General features: G+C 46.1%; 1 protein-coding gene across 2 annotated transcripts in view; it reads right to left on the reverse strand.

Moving 5' to 3' along the window:
* LOC134350708 (A-kinase anchor protein 12-like) overlaps positions 1-19158 on the reverse strand; it is an 82061-nt gene that overhangs the window by 5429 nt on the left and 57474 nt on the right. For both annotated transcript variants that reach the window (XM_063056292.1, XM_063056293.1), the window contains one exon: positions 5851-14351. In XM_063056292.1, coding sequence (XP_062912362.1) covers positions 5857-14351 — 8495 coding nt within the window. In that variant the 3' untranslated portion in view covers positions 5851-5856. The remainder of the gene's footprint in view (positions 1-5850; positions 14352-19158) is intronic.

The raw sequence follows: 19158 nt of genomic DNA on the forward strand, positions 1-19158 counted from the left end.
CAGTGGATCATTAACCTACAACTACTCGATGAGTTAAAAACAAATGTCGCTTGAGAGTTTCTTTGGAAGAGACATAAAAGGCTTATCGATGACGATAACGCAGAGACAGCTGAGGCTGAGACTGCAAAAAAAAAGAAAGCTTCCTTCAACAGAAAATACGACAAGTCGTACATAAAATATAGCTTTATTGCGACCGGTGACTCGCACGCTCCAAGCCCCCATGTGTGATATGTGGAGACAAGCTGCCTAATGAGGCAGTGAAGTCCTCAAAGCTGCTTCGGAATCTTGAGTCCAAGCACCCTGCACTTAAAGACAAACACGTTGAGTTTTTTGAGCAGTAAAACGTGAGCAAGCGGGACAGAAGCAAGTGCTGAGAGCCACCACCTCCACAAATGCTGCTGCTCTGAGGGTGTCGTACTTAGTGGCTAGCTGTATTGCTAAGGCTAAGAAGCCTTTCACTGTTGGTGAAACATTGATTCTGCCTGCTGCCAAGGACGTGCCGTGAACTGTTGGGAGAAGCTGCAGCTAACAAGATGGCACAGGTTTCTCTTTCAGCTACCACAGTTTCAAGGAGAATCGATGACACAGCGGAGGACATCGAAGCATAGCTGTTGGAACGGTTTAACTAGTCTGGTTTCACTACCCGAGTCAAAGAGGTTGCTCCTGAATGCCAGTCTACACACTGTCACACACAGGGAAATGCTGGCTAGCCGAAAATTGTCACCTAATCTTAACAGTGTATTGAGTGACATTGTTGAAGTTATCAATCACATCAAAGCAAAAGTCCTCAACTCACGTCTGTTTGAGCAGCTTTGCAAGGAAATGGATGCAGAGCACAAACGCCTTCTCTTACACACTGAAGTCAGGTGGCTATCAAGGGGGAGAGCCCTGGCCAGGGTTTTTGAGTTAAGAGAACAGCTACTCAGATTTCTTTCAAGAAAAAAGTCACCACTGGCAGCACACTTCATGACGAGGAGTGGATAGCAAAACTCGCTTATCTGTGTGTAATCTTCAACCTGCTCAATGAACTCAATTTGTCACTTCAGGGGAGAATGACAATAGTCTTCAAGTTGGCAGATAAAGTGTCTGCTTTCACAGCCAAACTGGAACTGTGGGGACGGCGAGTGGACAGGGGCATATTTGACACGTTCCCAACATTAGCTGGGAATTTGGGAGAGACTGAGGCTCACAGCTGGGGCGCGCACACCTATCTTCGCTGTCGACAGAATTCAAACGTTACTTCCGAACCGCAAATGACCCAAGACGTGCAAAGGAATGGGTCCATGACCCATCTGTGAATGTCCCCGTTGAATCACCCATGTCAGCGCAGGAAGATGATCAACTCCTCGAGCATGCAAATAACGGTGGGCTGAAAAGTATGTTTGACATAACAGCTCTGCCGGCATTCTGGATCAAAGTCAAGGCTGAATATCCTGAGATAGCCATGAAAGCACTGAAAACGTTGCTTCCATTTCCAACATAATATCTCTGCGAAGCAGTGTTTTCTGCAATGAATGCAACGAAAACTAAATTGCAGAATAGACTGGACATAAGGAACCCCCTTATGACTTATAATTGACATCACTATATTCATGCGAGGAAAATATGCGCTGTGTTTAATATTAAATTTGTTCGATCAACCCTTTTAGAAATGAAATTGAGTGTATTAGCCACTGATAAGTGACTTACAGTCGACTTACCACCCATATTCCCGTCGTGATTAATACCCCTTCCCCCGGTCGGCCGGTCCAGAACAATATTGTCAATATTAAACCGGTCCGCGGTGCAAAAAAGGCTGGGGACCCCTGAACTACAGTACAGAAACAGGCCATTTGGGCTGTCTAGTCCATGCCAAAATATTATTCTGCCTAGTCCCAAGCAACCTGCACCTGGACCACAGAATGTTGGTACCCTTTCCATCTACGTACTTACCCAAATTCTCTTAAATGTTGAAATCGAACCCACATTCACCACTTCAGCTGGCAACTTGTGCCACTCTCTCACTCCCCTCTGGGTGAAGACGTTCTCCCTCATTTTCTCCATAAACATTTCAACTTTCACCCTAAACTCATGATTTCTAGTTTTAGTCTCACCCAACCTCAAGTGGAAAACACCTGTTTGCATTTACTATATCTCTACCTCTCAATTTTATATACCTCTATCAAATCTCACCTCATCTGGGACCCCTGCTCTTCGTGGTTTTTATAAACAATCTGGATGAAGAAGTGGAGGGATGTGTTAGTAAATTTGCTGATGACACAAAGGTTGGGGGTGTTGTGGATAGTGTGTAGGGCTGTGAGAGGTTACAGCAGGACACTGATAGAATGCAAAACTGGGCTGAGAAGTGGCAGATAGAGTTCAGCCCAGATAAGTATGAGGTGGTTCATTTTGGTAGGTCAAATATGATGGCAGAATATAGTATTAATGGTAAGACTCTTGGCAGTGTGGAGGATCAGAGGGATCTTGGGTCTGAGTCCATAGGACACTCAAGGCTGCTGCGCAGGTTGACCCTATGGTTAAGAAAGCATATTGTGCATTGGCCTTCATCAATCATGGGATTGAGTTTAGGAGCCAAGATGTAATGTTGCAGCTATATATGACCCTGGTCAGACCCCAACTTGGGAGTACTGTGCTCAGTTCTGGTCGCCTCACTATAGGAGAGATGTGGAAACCATAGAAAGGGTGCAGAGAAGATTTACAAGGATGTTGCCTGGATTGGGAAGCATGCCTTGTGAGAATAGGTTGAGTGAACTCAGCCTTTTTTCCTTGGAGCAACAGAGGATGAGAGGTAACCTGATAGAGGTGTACAGGTGTCCCCCGCTTTTTGAACGTTCGCCTTATGAAACCTCACTGTTATGAAAGACCTACATCAGTTCCCTGTTTTCACTAACAGGTGTTTTCACTGTTACGAAAAAAGCAGCGCGTGCCCCGAGCAGTCACTCCTCCCCCGGATTCGGAACGGCATTCTCACTGGCATTGCTTAAACACGTGCCTGTGAGCAGCCGTTTGCAAGATGAGTTCTAAAGTATTGGAAAAGCCTAAAAGAGCTCGTAAAGGTGTTACACTTAGCATAAAACTAGACATAATTAAGCATTTCGATCGTGGTGAACGAAGTAAGGACAAAGTGAGTTTGGCTTGTGGAAGCTGACGAAGATGATGTTGAAGAGGTTTGGCATCCCATGACCAAGAACTGATAGATGAAGAGCTGATGCAATTGGAAGAAGAAAGGATAGCAATCGAAACTGAATGCAGTAACGAATGGACCGAAAGTGAAGTTGTCCAGGAACTGAACGTGAAGCAACTGTGAGATTTTCGCTGCAATGATAAAGTATGACTTTAATTTTGAAAGGGTACGTCGGTTTAGGGCATATTTGCAAGATGCTTTGAGTGCTTACAAACAACTGTATGACAGAAAAATGCGCGAGGCTAAGCAGTCAAGCATACTGTCGTTTTTCAAGCCTTCCACATCAGCCACAGCAGACGACGAACCTCGACCTTCAACATCGAGGCAGGTAGACATAGAAGAAGATGACCTGCCTGCCCTGATGGAAACAGATGACACCTCAGTGTCCCACCACTCCAACCCCCAGGCCGCGGACAGGTAAACCTAAGTAATTTCTAAGGTAAGGACATGTTCGGCACAGGTTTGTGGGTCGAAGGGCCTGTATTGTGCTGTAGGTTTTCTATGTTTCTATTTCCTTATCCTCCAAGGATGAAGTCCATTTAAATGATTTCAGCACGGTCTAGATTGGACAAACGGCCTGTTTCTTTGCTGTACTTCTCTATGACTATATGTTATGGGCATCTCTAAGTCGTGGCTAAAAGGAGATCATGGTTGGGAGCTTAACATCCAAGGGTGCACAGTGTATCGAAAGGACAGGCAGCTAGGCAGAGGGGGTGGGGTGTTTCTATTGGTAAAACATGAAATCAGATCCATGGAAGGAGATGACATAGGATAAGAAGATGTAGAATCCTTGTGGGTAGAGTTAAGAAACTGCAAGGGTAAAAAGACCCTGTTGGAAGTTATATACAGGCCTCTGAACAGTAGCCAGGATGTAGGCTACAATTAACAAAAGGAGTAGAAGAGGCATATAAAAAGGACAATATTGTGATAATCATGGGGGATTTCAATATACAGGTAGTATGAGAAAATCTGGTTGGTGCTGGACCTCAAGAAAGGACATTTGTACAATGTCTACGAGATGGCTTTTTAGAGCAGCTTGTGGTTGAGCCCACTAGGGGAATGAAAATTTTGCACTGTGTTATGTAATGACCCAGATTTGATTTGGAAAGCTAAGGTAAAATAACCCTTAGAAGACAGTGATCATAATATGATAGAATTCACCCTGCAGTGTGAGACAAAGATAAAGTTGAATGTATCAGTATTCTAATGGAGTAAAGGGAATTGCAGAGGCATGAGAGAGGAGCTGGTCGAAGTTGATTGGAAAGGGACACCAGCAGGAATGATGGCAGAATAGCAAAGGCTGGTGTTTCTGGGGGAAATTTGGAAAGTACAGGAAAGATACATCCCGAAGATGAAGTATTCTAAAGGAAGGATAATAAAACGTGGCTAACAAGGGAAGTCACAGAACAGCATAAAAGCAAAAGAGAAGGAATATAGTATAGCAAAATTAGTGGGAAGCTAGAATATTGGGATGCTTTTAACAAAAAACAGAAGGCAACTAAAAACACCATAAGGAGAGAAAAGATGAAATATGGTGATAATATAAAAGAGGACTCAAAGTTTTTCCAGATATATAAACAGTAAAAGAGAGTGGATATTTGGAATATTGTGTTCAGTTCTGTTTGCCTCAATATAGGAAGGATGTGCGAATTTTAGAAAGAGCACAGAGGAGATGTACAAAGATGCTCATTGGATAAGACAGCATGTTTAATGAGGCTAGACTGAGCGAGCTCGGGCTTTTCTCCTTGGAGAGGGGATGGATGCAAAGTGACTTGATAGAAATGTACAAGATGATAAGATGCATAGAAATAGTTGAACAACCAGAGCCTTTTTCTCAGGGTGGAAATGGCTAAAATGAGAGGACCTAACTTTAAGGAGATTGAAGGAAAATATAGCAGGCATGTCAGTAATAGTATTTTTTTCTACACAGTGAATGGTGGATGCATGGAATACAATGTCTGACAAGGTATAGAGGCAGATACATACATTAGGGACATGTAAGAGACTCTTAGGCACATGGATGAAAGAAGAAAAGGAGAGATATGTGTGACGGAAGCATTAGATTGATCTTGGAATAGGTTAAAAAGTTGGCACAACATTGTGGGCCAAAGGGCCTGTACTGTTCTATGTTCTATACTTATTCGCAACATTATCCAGATTGACATTCCAGTGCAGAAGTGTTTTAAGAGTGTCACTGGTCTCACTGACAAATGTAAAGGCATTGTTCATAGGGTAAAGGCACTGAAGGAACTGTTCAAAGGGCAGCAATTGCTCCAATGTAGCCAATATTTATCACTCCAACTAAAGTATGTGGTCATTCATCTGTTGTTTTTGCAGTATTTCCAACACCAAAGTTCATATACATTGGGTTAAAAACACTTTAAAATATTTAGGCATTTAAATGCGTATTAACCGGCTGCTGTGTTCTCTGGGATATCCTAATGCAATGGAAATCTAAATTTTAAATGACCAAAGAACCCATGTCTCTAGAAATTGCATTTAACTCCAACAGTGAACTTAACATTGGAGTTTAATTTGGACTTCATTCAAGTAATTTGAAATTATGCCAAAGTATCACTGATTGAAATAATTTCAAGTGTGCAAAAATGGAACTGAAACACATTAAAGACCATTTGCCACAATACAATAGTCAGGCTTCACTTTACCTCATTTTATTCCAGACTTTCATTTACTAATCCTCCACGGACTAAAGTCTGGATTGTCACAAGTTGGGTTTGCTCAGTCAGTTCCATAGATGGATGTGTTGTTTCATTCTGATCGAGTGATTGGCGACATTCAGCTTTGGTTGCTTCTGATGACAGTGAAAATTTGCCTGAAGCACTGTCAGATGATTCACTATGCGTTGATGCAAGAGTTTCGGTCTCAGTTGGCTCTTGACCACTGCTCACAGTTGTCGTTAACACCATCTCAGCTGACTGCATCAACACCTTCCCTCTTCTTTCAATATCCTGACTTAATAAAGTTTCCAATTCCTGATCGACTGCCATATCCTTTTGTAGTCTAAATAAGTTCTCCTCTTCCTTCATACTATCTTGTCCCTGTAGCTGACTTAATGCCAGAGTGTCTTGAATGAGGCCCTGAGCAGCTTGTGTGCTCTGCTGTTCAAATACCTGTGTTTGACTCACTTCTATTTCCATCTGAGCTTCCAAACACTTCTTTTTCTGAGTAATAGTTTCTTTGACTTTGCATTCAGCTGGCTGATCTTCAAGTTGCACTCTTCTGCAGCTCTCTGCCTTCTGTACATTAGTTATCAAGCCTGTTCCAGAATTATCAGCAGTACGAGACATGTGGCCTGTACCTACTTCGTTTGCAGTCTCTACTATTGAATCTTGCTTAGCATCCTCACATGGTGGCAGGACCTGATCCACTGCACTGTGCTCTGGAATCTCAGCTGCTTCAGTTGTTTCAATCTCTGCACTGACTGCCTCCTCCACAGAAGATGCAGTTACAAGGATAGCCTCTTCACATGACTTCGAACTCCTAACTACAGAAAGATCCTCCACTGGGGGCACTGTCTCGTTCTGTCTAGCTTGACATTCATTAACAAAAGCAGAACACAGTTTTACATCAGAAGCACTTTCCAAAGTTGTACATGTTTTAGTGTCTTCATGTTTTGTTTCGGAGAGCCCAACTAGACTTTGTGGCGCTGACATTGTGAGTGTTTGCTCCTCGACAAGTGGAGCAGCTGAGGGGCTGTTTAACTCCACGTCGCCTTGCGGCTCAGCTGCACCCTCGACATGTTGACACAGTTTAGAATTGGGCACACTTTGATCACCTTGATTTGTTGCGGTCAGCTGGTCACCCTGCACAAATGTAATCTTTTTCATGGGTTCATCTAGTACTGGTTTGTCCTTTTCCTTTGAAGCCAGCTTGCAATCCACTTCCTCTGCCGACTCAATCGACATAGCTTGCTCAACACTCACACTTTCACCTTCACTGGCTGCACTTGGTAGCTCACTGGTAACACAAGCTCCCGCTGTTTCAACTTGTTTGGCTGCCAACACCTCACCAGCTTGGGTTTCAGCAGCTTCCATGACTGATTTTTCAGGGTGCTCCCTTGGAGAAGTTTCTCTGTCATCTCTGGGCACTGTGACTGATGCAGCAGGCTGCACCAAGACCGTGCCTTTCAGCTCATCAGAAACAGTTTTACTTTTCACCTCACCTTTAATTGTAGCAGTTTCATCTGTTTCTTTGCTTCCTCCCTCAGTGGTAATGGACTGTAGAATTTGTGTTGCTGAACTCAAAGAATCAATAGCAGCTTTCTGAGTTCTCTGCTGTTCAGGGGTTTCAACAGGCTCATCACGTACCATGTCATCTATTCCGTTATTCAAATTCTCAGTTCCCATATCCTGTTGGACAATCGCAGCAGTAGAGAACTGCTTTCCTACTTCAGAGCCCATCACCTTTTGTACAGCATCTTTACATCTCTCATTTTCTTCTTGCTGTGGAATTTCACCTTCTTTGTGTTCATACTTGCTCTCTTCTACTCCCACCTCCAACGAAGCAGCGGCCTCCTCACCACCCCCCTCAATCACTCCCATGGCAACAACCTCACTCTGTTTACTGGTTTTAACCATAGTTTTTTCCAATGGAGCCAGTTCTGTGAACTCTTCACCACACACAGCTTCCATTATTCCCACTGTTGGAGTAATTTTAATCGGCTCTTCACTGGACAAGGTCTCAGATACCAGCTCAGGAGTGATTTCAGTGGGCTCTTCCCATGTGTCTCCCATTTCTGTCTTTCCTATCATAGGTGTAATGTTAATGGTATTCTCAACAGGTACTATTTTAGTTAAATACAGAGGAGAAGTCCCAACAGGTTGCTCGCCAGGTATAATCTCCCTTACTCCTACTGAAGTAATCTCTGCTGTCTCTTCATCGCACACCACAGCTGTTGCTCCTTCTGGAGTGATTTCATTGATTCCTCTGCACATCACCTTGGTCACTTCCACTACTTGAGAAATTTCAATGGGTTCTTCGCCCAATACAGCCTCTGCAACTTCCGTAGCAGTGAGTTCAGTGTTCACATCACTGCAAACTGCCTCAGTTACTCCTACAGCGGGTGAGATTTTAATGGGTTCCTCACATAATGGAGCCTCCTTTATTCCCTCTGAAGTGATGCCAGTCATCTCACCATACACAAACTCAGTCGCTCCCATTTCTGATGTGATTTTAGTGGGTTCTATATGACTCTCAGTCTCCATCATTTCCTCAGCAATGATTTCAACCGTTCCTTCAGCAGGTAGAACTTCGATCATGCTCATTGCTGGTGTTACCTCAACATTCTGCTCACTAGTCTCTACCTGGCTCACTCCTACTGGCAGAAAACTCACTCCTGTCTCTTCAAAGCACTCAGTCTCAGCCACATTCTTTTCCACCTGCACTGGAGTTTCTGCACTCCGTTCCACTCGGTTTTCTTGGAGACTTGCAACCTCCATGGATTCAGCCAACGCCTTTTCCACTCGAATCTCTTGAGCATTTTCAGAGTTATCCACAGCAGGAGCTTCAGCCTTTCCCACTGTCACCTGCTGAGCAACATCCGATGTTGTGTCCCCTACTTGCCCTATTGCTGCTTCGTCTTTCTTGGCTGCAGGAGCTGGAATGATCTCAGTCTTTCTGCATTCAATAATTTGCTCTGCTCCTGCCTTGTCAGGGGCTGGTGTGATTGTCTGTGGTTCTCCCTTCCCCCGCTCTTCAGCACCTTTCAAAGACTGTTCCTTATCAGCAACTGTCTCTGCATCATCTTCGCTCTGACTGGCTGCCAGCATCTGTTCTCTCACAACTTCCTTATTTCCAGTCTTCCCTTTCTCTATCGATAAGGCTCCATCCTTGCTTAGAGTTGTGGCAGTCACATTGTCATCGATCACTTGACACTCTACTGGGAGAAGAGGCTGACATTCACCTGTTTGGGCTGCATCTGGTTTCAGGTCCTGCTCGATGGCAGCTGGAGCAATCTCCTGCACAACAGCAACACTGCACTCAGTTTTCTCTTCACTACAAGGAGCTTCAGTAATTCTCACTGGAAGGATTTCAATGGACTCTTTACCTGAAAGAATATCTGTTACTCCCATTGAATCTAGTTCAGTCATCACTTCACCCAGGACTGCCTCAGTTACTCCCACTGGGGTGATTTTGATGGGCTCTTCACTGGTTGAAGTCTTGGATACAAGCTCTGGAGTGATTTCTGTAGTCTCTTCACTACATACCACCTCTGTCACTCCCATTGATGGATTGATATAAATGGGCTCCTTACCAGGATCAGTCTCAGTTAAAGGCAGAGGAGAGATCTCAACAGGTTGTACACCAGTTATGATCTCCCTTATTCCTGCCAGAGTGATCTCTGTAGACTCTTCATCATGCATCACAGTAATTGCTCCATCTGGACGGATTTCATTGATTCCTCTGCACATCACCTCGGTCACTTCCACTGCTTGAGAAATTTCAATGGGTTCTTTGCCCAATACAGCCTCTGCAACTTCCGCAGCAGTGAGCTCAGTGGTCACATCACTGCAAACTGCCTCAGTTACTCCTACAGCTGGTGAGATTTTAATGGGTTCCTCACATAATGGAGCCTCCTTTATTCCCTCTGGAGTGATACCAGTCATCTCACCATACACAAACTCAGTCGCTCCCATTTCTGATGTGATCGTAGTGGGTTCTATATGACTCTCAGTCTCCATCATTTCCTCAGCAATGATTTCAACTGTTTCTTCAGCAGATAGAACTTCGATCATGCTCACTGCTGGTGTTACCTCAACATTCTGCTCACTAGTCTCTACCTGGCTCACGTCTACCGGCAGAAAACTCACTCCTGTCTCTTCAAAGTACTCAGTCCCAGCCACATTCTTTTCCACCTGCACTGGAGTTTCTGCACTCCGTTCCACTCGGTTTTCTTGGAGACTTGCAACCTCCATGGATTCAGCCAACGCCTTTTCCACTCGAATCTCTTGAGCATTTTCAGAGTTATCCACAGCAGGAGCTTCAGCCTTTCCCACTGTCACCTGCTGAGCAACATCCAATGTTGTGTCACCTACTTGCCCTATTGCTGCTTCATCCTTCTTGGCTGCAGGAGCTGGAATGATCTCAGTCTTTCTGCATTCAATAATTTGCTCTGCTCCTGCCTTGTCAGGGGCTGGTGTGATTGTCTGTGGTTCTCCCTTCCCTCGCTCTTCAGCATCTTTCAAAGACTGTTCCTTATCAGCAACTGTCTCTGCATCATCTTCGCTCTGACTGGCTGCCAGCATCTGTTCTCTCACAACTTCCTTATTTCCAGACTTCCCTTCCTCTACCGATAAGGCTCCATCCTTGCTTATAGTTGTGGCAGTCACGTTGTCATCGATCACTTGACACTCTACTGGGAGAAGAGGCTGACATTCACCTGTTTGGGCTGCATCTGGTTTCAGGTCCTGCTCGATGGCAGCTGGAGCAATCTCCTGCACAACAGCAACACTGCACTCAGTTTTCTCTTCACTACAAAGAGCTTCAGTAATTCTCACCGGAAGGATTTCAATGGGCTCTTTGTCCAAAAGAACCTCTGATACTCCATCAAGTTCAGTCATCACTTCACCCAGGACTGCCTCAGTTACTCCCACTGGGGTAATTTTGATGGACTCTTCACTGGTTGAAGTCTTGGATACAAGCTCTGGAGTGATTTCTGTAGTCTCTTCACTACATACCACCTCTGTCACTCCCATTGATGGATTGATATCAATGGGCTCCTTACCAGGATCAGTCTCAGTTAAAGGCAGAGGAGAGATCTCAACAGGTTGTACACCAGTTATGATCTCCCTTATTCCTGCCAGAGTGATCTCTGTAGACTCTTCATCATGCATCACAGTAATTGCTCCACCTGGACTGATTTCATCGATTCCTCTGCACATCACCTGAGTCACTTCCACTGCTTGAGAAGTTTCAATGGGTTCCTTGCCCAATACAACCTCTGCAACTTCCGCAGCAATGAGCTCAGTGGTCATATCACTGCAAACTGCCTCAGTTACTCTGACAGAAGGTGAGATTTCAATGGGTTCCTCACCTGATAGGGCTTCCTTTATCCCCTCGGGAGTGACATCAGTCATCTCACCACGCACCGCCTCAGTTACTTCTACTGTTGATGTGATTTCAGTGGGTTCTATATGACTCTCAGTCTCCATCATTTCCTCAGCAATGATTTCAACTGTATCTTCAGCAGGTAGAACTTCGATCATGCTCACTGCTGGTGTTACCTCAACATTCTGTTCACTAGTCTCTACCTGGCTCACTTCTACTGGCAGAAAACTCACTTCTGTCTCTTCAAAGCACTCAGTCCCAGCCACATTCTTTTCCACCTGCACTAGAGTTTCTGCACTCCGTTCCACTCGGTTTTCTTGGAGACTTGCAACCTCCATGGATTCAGCCAACACTTTTTCCACTCGAATCTCTTGAGCATTTTCAGAGCTATCCACAGCAGGAGCTTCAACCTTTCCCACTGTCACCCGCTGAGCAACATCCAACGTTGTGTCATCTACTTGCTCTATAGCTGCTTCATCCTTCCTGGCTGCAGGAACTGAAATGGCAGTGATGCTCTCATTGACCTCTTGATGCTCTGCAGGCAGCAAATGTTGGCATTCACTTGCTTGCACTGCATCTTGTTTCAGGACCTGGTCGATGGCAGTTGGGGGAATCTCCGGTTTCGGTGCAGCCTCCTGCAGCTCTGCATGCATTTCCTGTACTGTTGCTTCACCAGGTGTAGCCAGCGTATTGCCTTCTGCTAGTGGACCTGTGATTGCTAAGATCTTCTCAGCTGCTTTCTGTGTAGGCTCTGCCACTCCAGTCGTGAAGGTTCCTGGCTCCTCTTTGCTTAGTCCTTCCCCTGTTGAAACGTCTGGTTTATGTTTGGGGATGTCAACTTGGCTGCTGGGCAGAGCCTGTGTCTGGCAGCTGGACATGGCCGGATAATCCAACAGGTTCACATTTTGTGTGGCCTCTTTCTGCCCCTCTTGGAGGACCCTCCCCACCATGGCATCATCTCTTCCTAGAGGTGTTTCCTCTGCTGTTGTCACTGGCATTTGCATCATGTCTACATCATCATATTCGGAAATTGGAACCACGGACGGTGTTTCAGGTTCCTCTTCGCTCTGGTTCCCTGCAAACTCTGTGTCGGCTGCATCTTTTCCAGCAGGCTTGGACTGAGGTTGCTGCAGCTTAGTGTTCGGCCTCATCTTCTTTCTGCCATGTATTAGCTTCTTCAGAGGTGCCCACGATTCTTCCTTAGCAGCCTCTGTTGCTGCTGGCTTAGGTTCAGATTCCTCCCTGCACTCTCTCAGCTTGGAACTTGACCTGCGCCTGGGGGACATAAATCGCTTGAAGGATTCCCAAGTGGAAATGACCCCATTGGTAGCCTCACCTTCCACAGGGCTCTTGGCACAACTCAAAGATCTTTCCTTTTGCTCCTGATCAGGGCCTTGAGAGGTGCTGCCCTCTCTATCCTCAGCATGGTCTTGCACCTGATCATTTGCCTCTGAAGTTTGGGCCTCTTTGTTTGGCTTTTGACGGTCAGAATCAGATTGTTTTCTCACTCTTTTTTTCGAAGATGCCACACAGATTAGTGCTTCCCAGGCTGCAGTGGTGTCTGCCTTCTTTTTTAGGTCCTCGGTAGTTTGATCCAGTTTTGACTCCTCACCGCTGGAGCTGGGCTCCTCTTGCTTCTCAGAGGCTGTGTTCTCAGTGGAGACGGTCATGCTTTTTGCCTTGTCAGTTGCTTGGTCACCTCTCTCATTGTCCAATGGCTCTTTTGGATGCTTCTTCGGTGTCATTAGCTTCTTAAAGGAAGCCCAGGCAGTGATGGCTTCCCTCCTCTCCCCATCACCATCGCCATTTGCCTCCTCCTGCTCCACAGGCAACAAGTCTGATTCAGTCACTTCTGCTAGAATTCCTTCGTCCATTTTCTCCAGAAAGACTGGTGGGCTATCTGGCTTACTGCTGTCAGGGCTGCCTTTCCACTTGGTTGAAGACTGCAGTTTGGCTTCATCATTGAGATCTCCTGTGCTGGCTTCCCCTTTCTCACCTTTGTCTTCCTTGGTCAGTTTTTTGATGCTACAGCTCGTGAGAAGATTCTTGATTGGGCTATCTTGATGGCTGGGCTTTTGAGAAGATACAAGCTCACCCTCAGCACTGATGGGGTCCAAAGTACTGACTGAAGATTTTTTCTGGGCTTTCTTGTGTTCAACTTGAAACTCTGCTGGGGCTTCAGGAGCAAGAGAATCCACTCCGGCTTCTCCCACTGGTTTTCCGGCACTGGGGATCTGCTGGTCTATCCCCAAGTCACCGGCAGCCATGGAGTGTTCTGCAGTGGCGCCATTCTCTTTTACTTCAGATGCCACAATCTCACCCACGGCAGGTGCCTCGCTTGCCGCCCTGACACTAGCTAACTCTGCTGTAAGATCTTCAAAGTCCTCCTCTCCCCCTTGATTTTTTTCTGGAGACCAAGCAACCGAGACTTTAGCAGCATCCTGAGAAGTGGATGGCTGTGCATCAGGTCCACGTTCTGTCGCCTCCCTCCTAGTGACCTCCCTGCCTTCTTTGTCAGTGATCTGTGGTGCCTCTTTGTCCTTCATGGAACTCTGCTTCATTCGCAGTCCTGAGAAATAGTCCTGTCTGAAAAATCTCCTCAGCAGGCGTTCCACCACTGGGCTGCCTGACGTGCTTACAGCAGGCTCCGCAGCTGTTGGGATAACCTCTGTGTCCATTACTTTGGTTTCTTCCTGGTCAGTGCACTCTTCAGCTTTCTCTGGAGTAAGGATTTCAGGCGAGCTCCCCTCAGCCTCGCTGTTGGCTTCAGTACTTCCTTCCACTTCTTGCCTGGGCTCGCTGACTGCTCTCTCTGCCTCACCACCTTCTTCCTGCGACGCGTTAAGTAGCTGCACGGGCTCTGCCCTCACTGGTTTCTCATTCTTCATGGCAAACTTCAGACCCATACACTTGAAGACGTTGAAGCAAACCTCAGTAGCTTGCACCTCCTCAGCTGGCACTCCCACCTCTGTGAGCAGTTCATCACCCTTCTCGACATCTTTCTGCTCCCCGTGTTCATTCTCAATAGGGACTTCCTTGTTCAGTTGCATTTCCTCTGTCTCTTCCCCTCCGGATACAAGGACTGGATCACCTTGTCCGACTGAAACACAAATACCCAAGTCATGACACAGAACTAAACTTTTGACAGAAAATACAATGAATGAGGTTTTCAAGCACAATGTTCAAATTACAGATTCCAAAATCCACCTCCAGTTGATCCCATCCCCTTCACTGCTCCTTTAACCAGCATCCCTCCTTTACTCACCACCTTCCTCTGCCAATTTTCACCTGGAGTCCCCCTTCTTCCCCCTCAACTCCACGTGGCCATCAACCCCGACTCACCCCGTCCTGCCAGCTCCTATCTCACCTCTTTATATACTGTCATGATCCCTTTGCCTCCACAGATGCTGCCTGACCTGCCAAGTTCCTCAAGCAATTTGTTTTATTGGCTCTGGATCCCAGTATCTGCAATCAATTGTGCCTCCCACTCTGCAATATTTGCTTATGTCTTGGAAAATTTGTTAAAATATTTTGCCTTCTCTCTGGCAAGGCACATTTTGCAGATTCAAAATAACTGATGCAGAGCTCAGGCGTTTACACATTCTTGGAGACACACACTCCATATTTTAAGAACAGCTTCTTCTCCTCTGCCATTTTTGAACAGTCAATGAACCTATGGACACTACATCACTATTTTTGCTCTCTTTTTACATTACTTATTTCATTTTTTAACATAAACTTCGTATTGGCCACACTGCCCTTGGAGTATTGGGAGCAATTTTGGGTCCCTTATCTAAGAAAGGTGTGCTGGCATTAGAGAGGGTCCAGTGGAGGTTCTTGAGAATGACTCCAGGAATGAAAGGGTTAACAATGAGGGGTGTTTGGTGGCTCTAGTTCCGTACTAGCTGGAGTTCTGAAGAATGAGAAGGGACCTCATTGAAGCCCGTCAAATATTAAAAGGCCGAGATAAAGTGGACATGGAGAGGATGTTTCCTATAGTGGGGAGTCTAGGACCAGAGGGAACAGCCTCAGAAAAGAAAGGACATCCCTTAAGAACATAATGAGGAGGAATTTCTTTAACCAGAGGGTAGTGAATCTGTGGAATTCATTGCTTCAGACAGCTGTGGAGGTCAAGTCATGGGGTATGTTTAAAGCGGAGTTTCATAGGCTCTTGACTAGCAAGGGCATCAAAGGTTATAGGGAGAAGGCAGCAGAATGAGGTTGATAATACATCAGCCATGACCGAATGGTGGTGAAGATTCAATGGGATGAATGGCCTAATCTTGCTCCTATTTCTCATAGTCTAATGCTATTATTGTAATTTATAGTATATGTTATATATTGCACTTTACTGCTGCCATCAAGTAACAAGTTTCACAACATATGTCAGTAATAATAAATCTGATTCTGTTTCTGAAATCACAATTTTGTAAAATCCCCACTTAGAAACTTGCAAAATTAACCTTCTATAGCCAACTTTATAAGAATGCTTTTCTACTGACACAAACTCTGCTTGCCCCGTTTCATTCCCTGACAGCAAGAATTGCCAATGTCCTCACACACTCCACATCCCGGGTTGTTGAGTTAAAAGGTTCTGGCTAAAAACACTGCCTAAAAAGTTCCTCTGAACTATATTTAGGAATTCTGAGAGCATCTCCCAACCACTCGAACTTTTTAACTGAATATTTCCCATTAATCTTAGGGTAATAGAAAACCTTCAATAATTCAGCACATCAGTTCTATTTCTATCTCCAGACAATTTGAAGGTGTGGTGTACCCTCCCAAAAGTAATTACTCCTTCTGTCTTTAGTTAAGGATATAGTGAAAGAGCTGGAATGTGGTATTGAGATGCAGAACCATAATCATATTAAGTTGTAGCAGAGGCTGAAATGGCTGAATGATCTACTCCTGCCTCCATTGTGTTTCAACGTTTCTACTCAAATCACATTAGCTCATTTCCCACTTTTGCCCTGTATCCCCATAACCCCCTGGGCAATCCACCTCTCAAATACACTCAACACACATCAAAGTTGCTGGTGAACGCAGCAGGCCAGGCAACATCTCTAGGAAGAGGTATAGTCGACGTTTCAGGCCGAGACCCTTCGTCAGGACTAACTGAAGGAAGAGTTAGTAAGAGATTTGAAAGTGGGAGGGGGAGGGGGAGATCCAAAATGATAGGAGAAGACAGGAGGGGGAGGGATGGAGCCAAGAGCTGGACAGGTGATTGGCAAAGGGGATATGAGAGGATCATGGGACAGGAGGTCTGGGGAGAAAGATGGGGGGGGGGACCCAGAGGATGGGCAAGGGGTATAGTCAGAGGGACAGAGGGGGAAAAAGGAGAGTGAGAGAAAGAATGTATGTATAAAAATAAATAACAGATGGGGTACGAGGGGGAGAGAAGGCATTAGCGGAAGTTAGAGAAGTCGATGTTCATGCCATCAGGTTGGAGGCTACCCAGACGGAATATAAGGTGTTGTTCCTCCAACCTGAGTGTGGCTTCATCTTTACAGTAGAGGAGGCCGTGGATAGACATGTCAGTATGGGAATGGGATGTGGAATTAAAATGTGTGGCCACTGGGAGATCCTGCTTTCTCTGGCGGACAGAGCGTACTGTAGGTGTTCAGCAAAGCAGTCTCCCAGTCTGCGTCAGGTCTCGCCAATATATAGAAAGCCACATCGGGAGCACCGGACACAGTACATCACCCCAGCCGACTCACAGGTGAAGTGTCGCCTCACCTAGAAGGACTGTTTGGGGCCCTGAATGGTGGTAAGGGAGGAAGTGTAAGGGCATGTGTAGCACTTGTTCCGCTTACAAGGATAAGTGCCAGGAGGGAGATCAGTGGAGAGGGATGGGGGGAACGAATGGACAAGGGAGTCGCGTAGGGAGCAATCCCTGTGGAAAGCAGGGGGGGGGGGAGGGGAAGATGTGCTTAGTGGTGGGATCCCGTTGGAGGTGGCGGAAATTACGGAGCATAATATGTTGGACCCGGAGGCTGGTGGGGTGGTAGGTGAGGACCAGGGGAACCCTATTCCTACTGGGGTGGCAGGAGGATGGAGTGAGAGCAGATGTACGTGAAATGGGGGAGATGCGTTTGAGAGCAGAGTTGATAGTGGAGGAAGGGAAGCCCCTTTCTTTAAAAAAGGAGGACATCTCCCTCGTCCTGGAATGAAAAGCCTCATCCTGAGAGCAGATGCGGTGGAGACGCGGGGAATTGCGAGAAGGGGATGGCATTTTTGCGAGAGACAGGGTGAGAAGAGGAATAGTCCAGATAGCTGTGAGAGTCAGTAGGCTTATAGTAGACATCAGTGGATAAGCTGTCTCCAGAGACAGAGACAGAAAGATCTAGAAAGGGGAGGGAGGTGTCGGAAATGGACCAGGTAAACTTGAGAGCAGAGTGAAAGTTGGAGGCAAAGTTGATAAAGTCAACGAGCTCAGCATGCGTGCAGGAAGCAGCGCTAATGCAGTCGTCAATGTAGCGAAGGAAAAGTGGGGGACAGATACCAGAATAGGTACGGAACATAGATTGTTCCACAAAGCCAACAAAAAGGCAGGCATAGCTAGGACCCATACGGGTGCCCATAGCTACACTTTTAGTTTGGAGGAAGTGGGAGGAACCAAAGGAGAGATTATTAAGATTAAGGACTAATTCCGCTAGACGGAGCAGAGTGGTGGTAGAGGGGAACTGATTAGGTCTGGAGTCCAAAAAGAAGCGGAGAGCTTTGAGACCTTCCTGATGGGGGATGGAAGTATATAGGGACTGGACATCCATGGTGAAAATAAAGCGGTGGGGGCCAGGGAACTTAAAATCATCAAAAAGTTTAAGAGTGTGAGAAGTGTCACGAACATAGGTAGGAAGGGATTGAACAAGGGGGGATAAAACCGTGTCGAGGTATGCAGAAATGAGTTCGGTGGGGCAGGAACAAGCTGAGACAATAGGTCTGCCAGGACAGGCAGGTTTGTGGATCTTGGGTAGGAGGTAGAAACGGGAAGTGCGAGGTGTGGGAACTATAAGGTTGGTAGCAGTGGATGGGAGATCCCCTGAGCGGATAAAGTTGGTGATGGTGTGGGAGACAATGGCCTGGTGCTCCCTAGTGGGGTCACGATTGAGGGGTAAATAAGAGGAGGTATCCGTGAGTTGTCGCTGTGCCTCGGCAAGGTAGAGGTCAGTACGCCAGACTACAACAGCACCCCCCTCTCACTCTCCTTTTTCCCCCTCTGTCCCTCTGACTATACCCCTTGCCCATCCTCTGGGTTCCCCCCCTCCGTCTTTTTCCCCGGACCTCCTGTCCCATGATCCTCTCATATCTCCTTTGCCAATCACCTGTCCAGCTCTTGGCTCCATCCCTCCCCCTCCTGTCTTCTCCTATCATTTTGGATCTCCCCCTCCCACTTTCAAATCTCTTACTAACTCTTCCTTCAGTTAGTCCTGATGAAGGGTCTCGGCCTGAAACGTCGACTGTACCTCTTCCTAGAGATGCTGCCTGGCCTGCTGCGTTCACCAGCAACTTTGATGTGTGTTGCTTGAATTTCCAGCATCTGCAGAATTCCTGTTGTTCTCAAATACACTCAATGATTTGGCCTCCACTGCCATCTGTGGCAACAAATTCCACAGAATAACCACAGTGGCCGAAGAAATTCCTGGAAAAGCATGACCTTTCATGCTGAGGCTGTGCCCTGAGACCCTGGAGTCTCTTGCTCATGCAAACATCCTCCCTTTTTCTCATACTCCTCCATCAATTAGTATGTTGTTCCAGATTTTCAGCAACAGGAATCCATGTTCTCAGATTTACATTATAGCCACAAGTATTAATTTAACTAACAGTAACACCCATTCACTAGCTCCTGCTAACCAGTGATATAGCGGGGGGGAAGGCTACTTGCATAAATTTTACACCTGTGCAGAATT

This window comes from Mobula hypostoma, chromosome 8 (assembly GCF_963921235.1).
Source record: "Mobula hypostoma chromosome 8, sMobHyp1.1, whole genome shotgun sequence".
In the NCBI taxonomy this organism is placed as follows: domain Eukaryota; kingdom Metazoa; phylum Chordata; class Chondrichthyes; order Myliobatiformes; family Myliobatidae; genus Mobula; species Mobula hypostoma.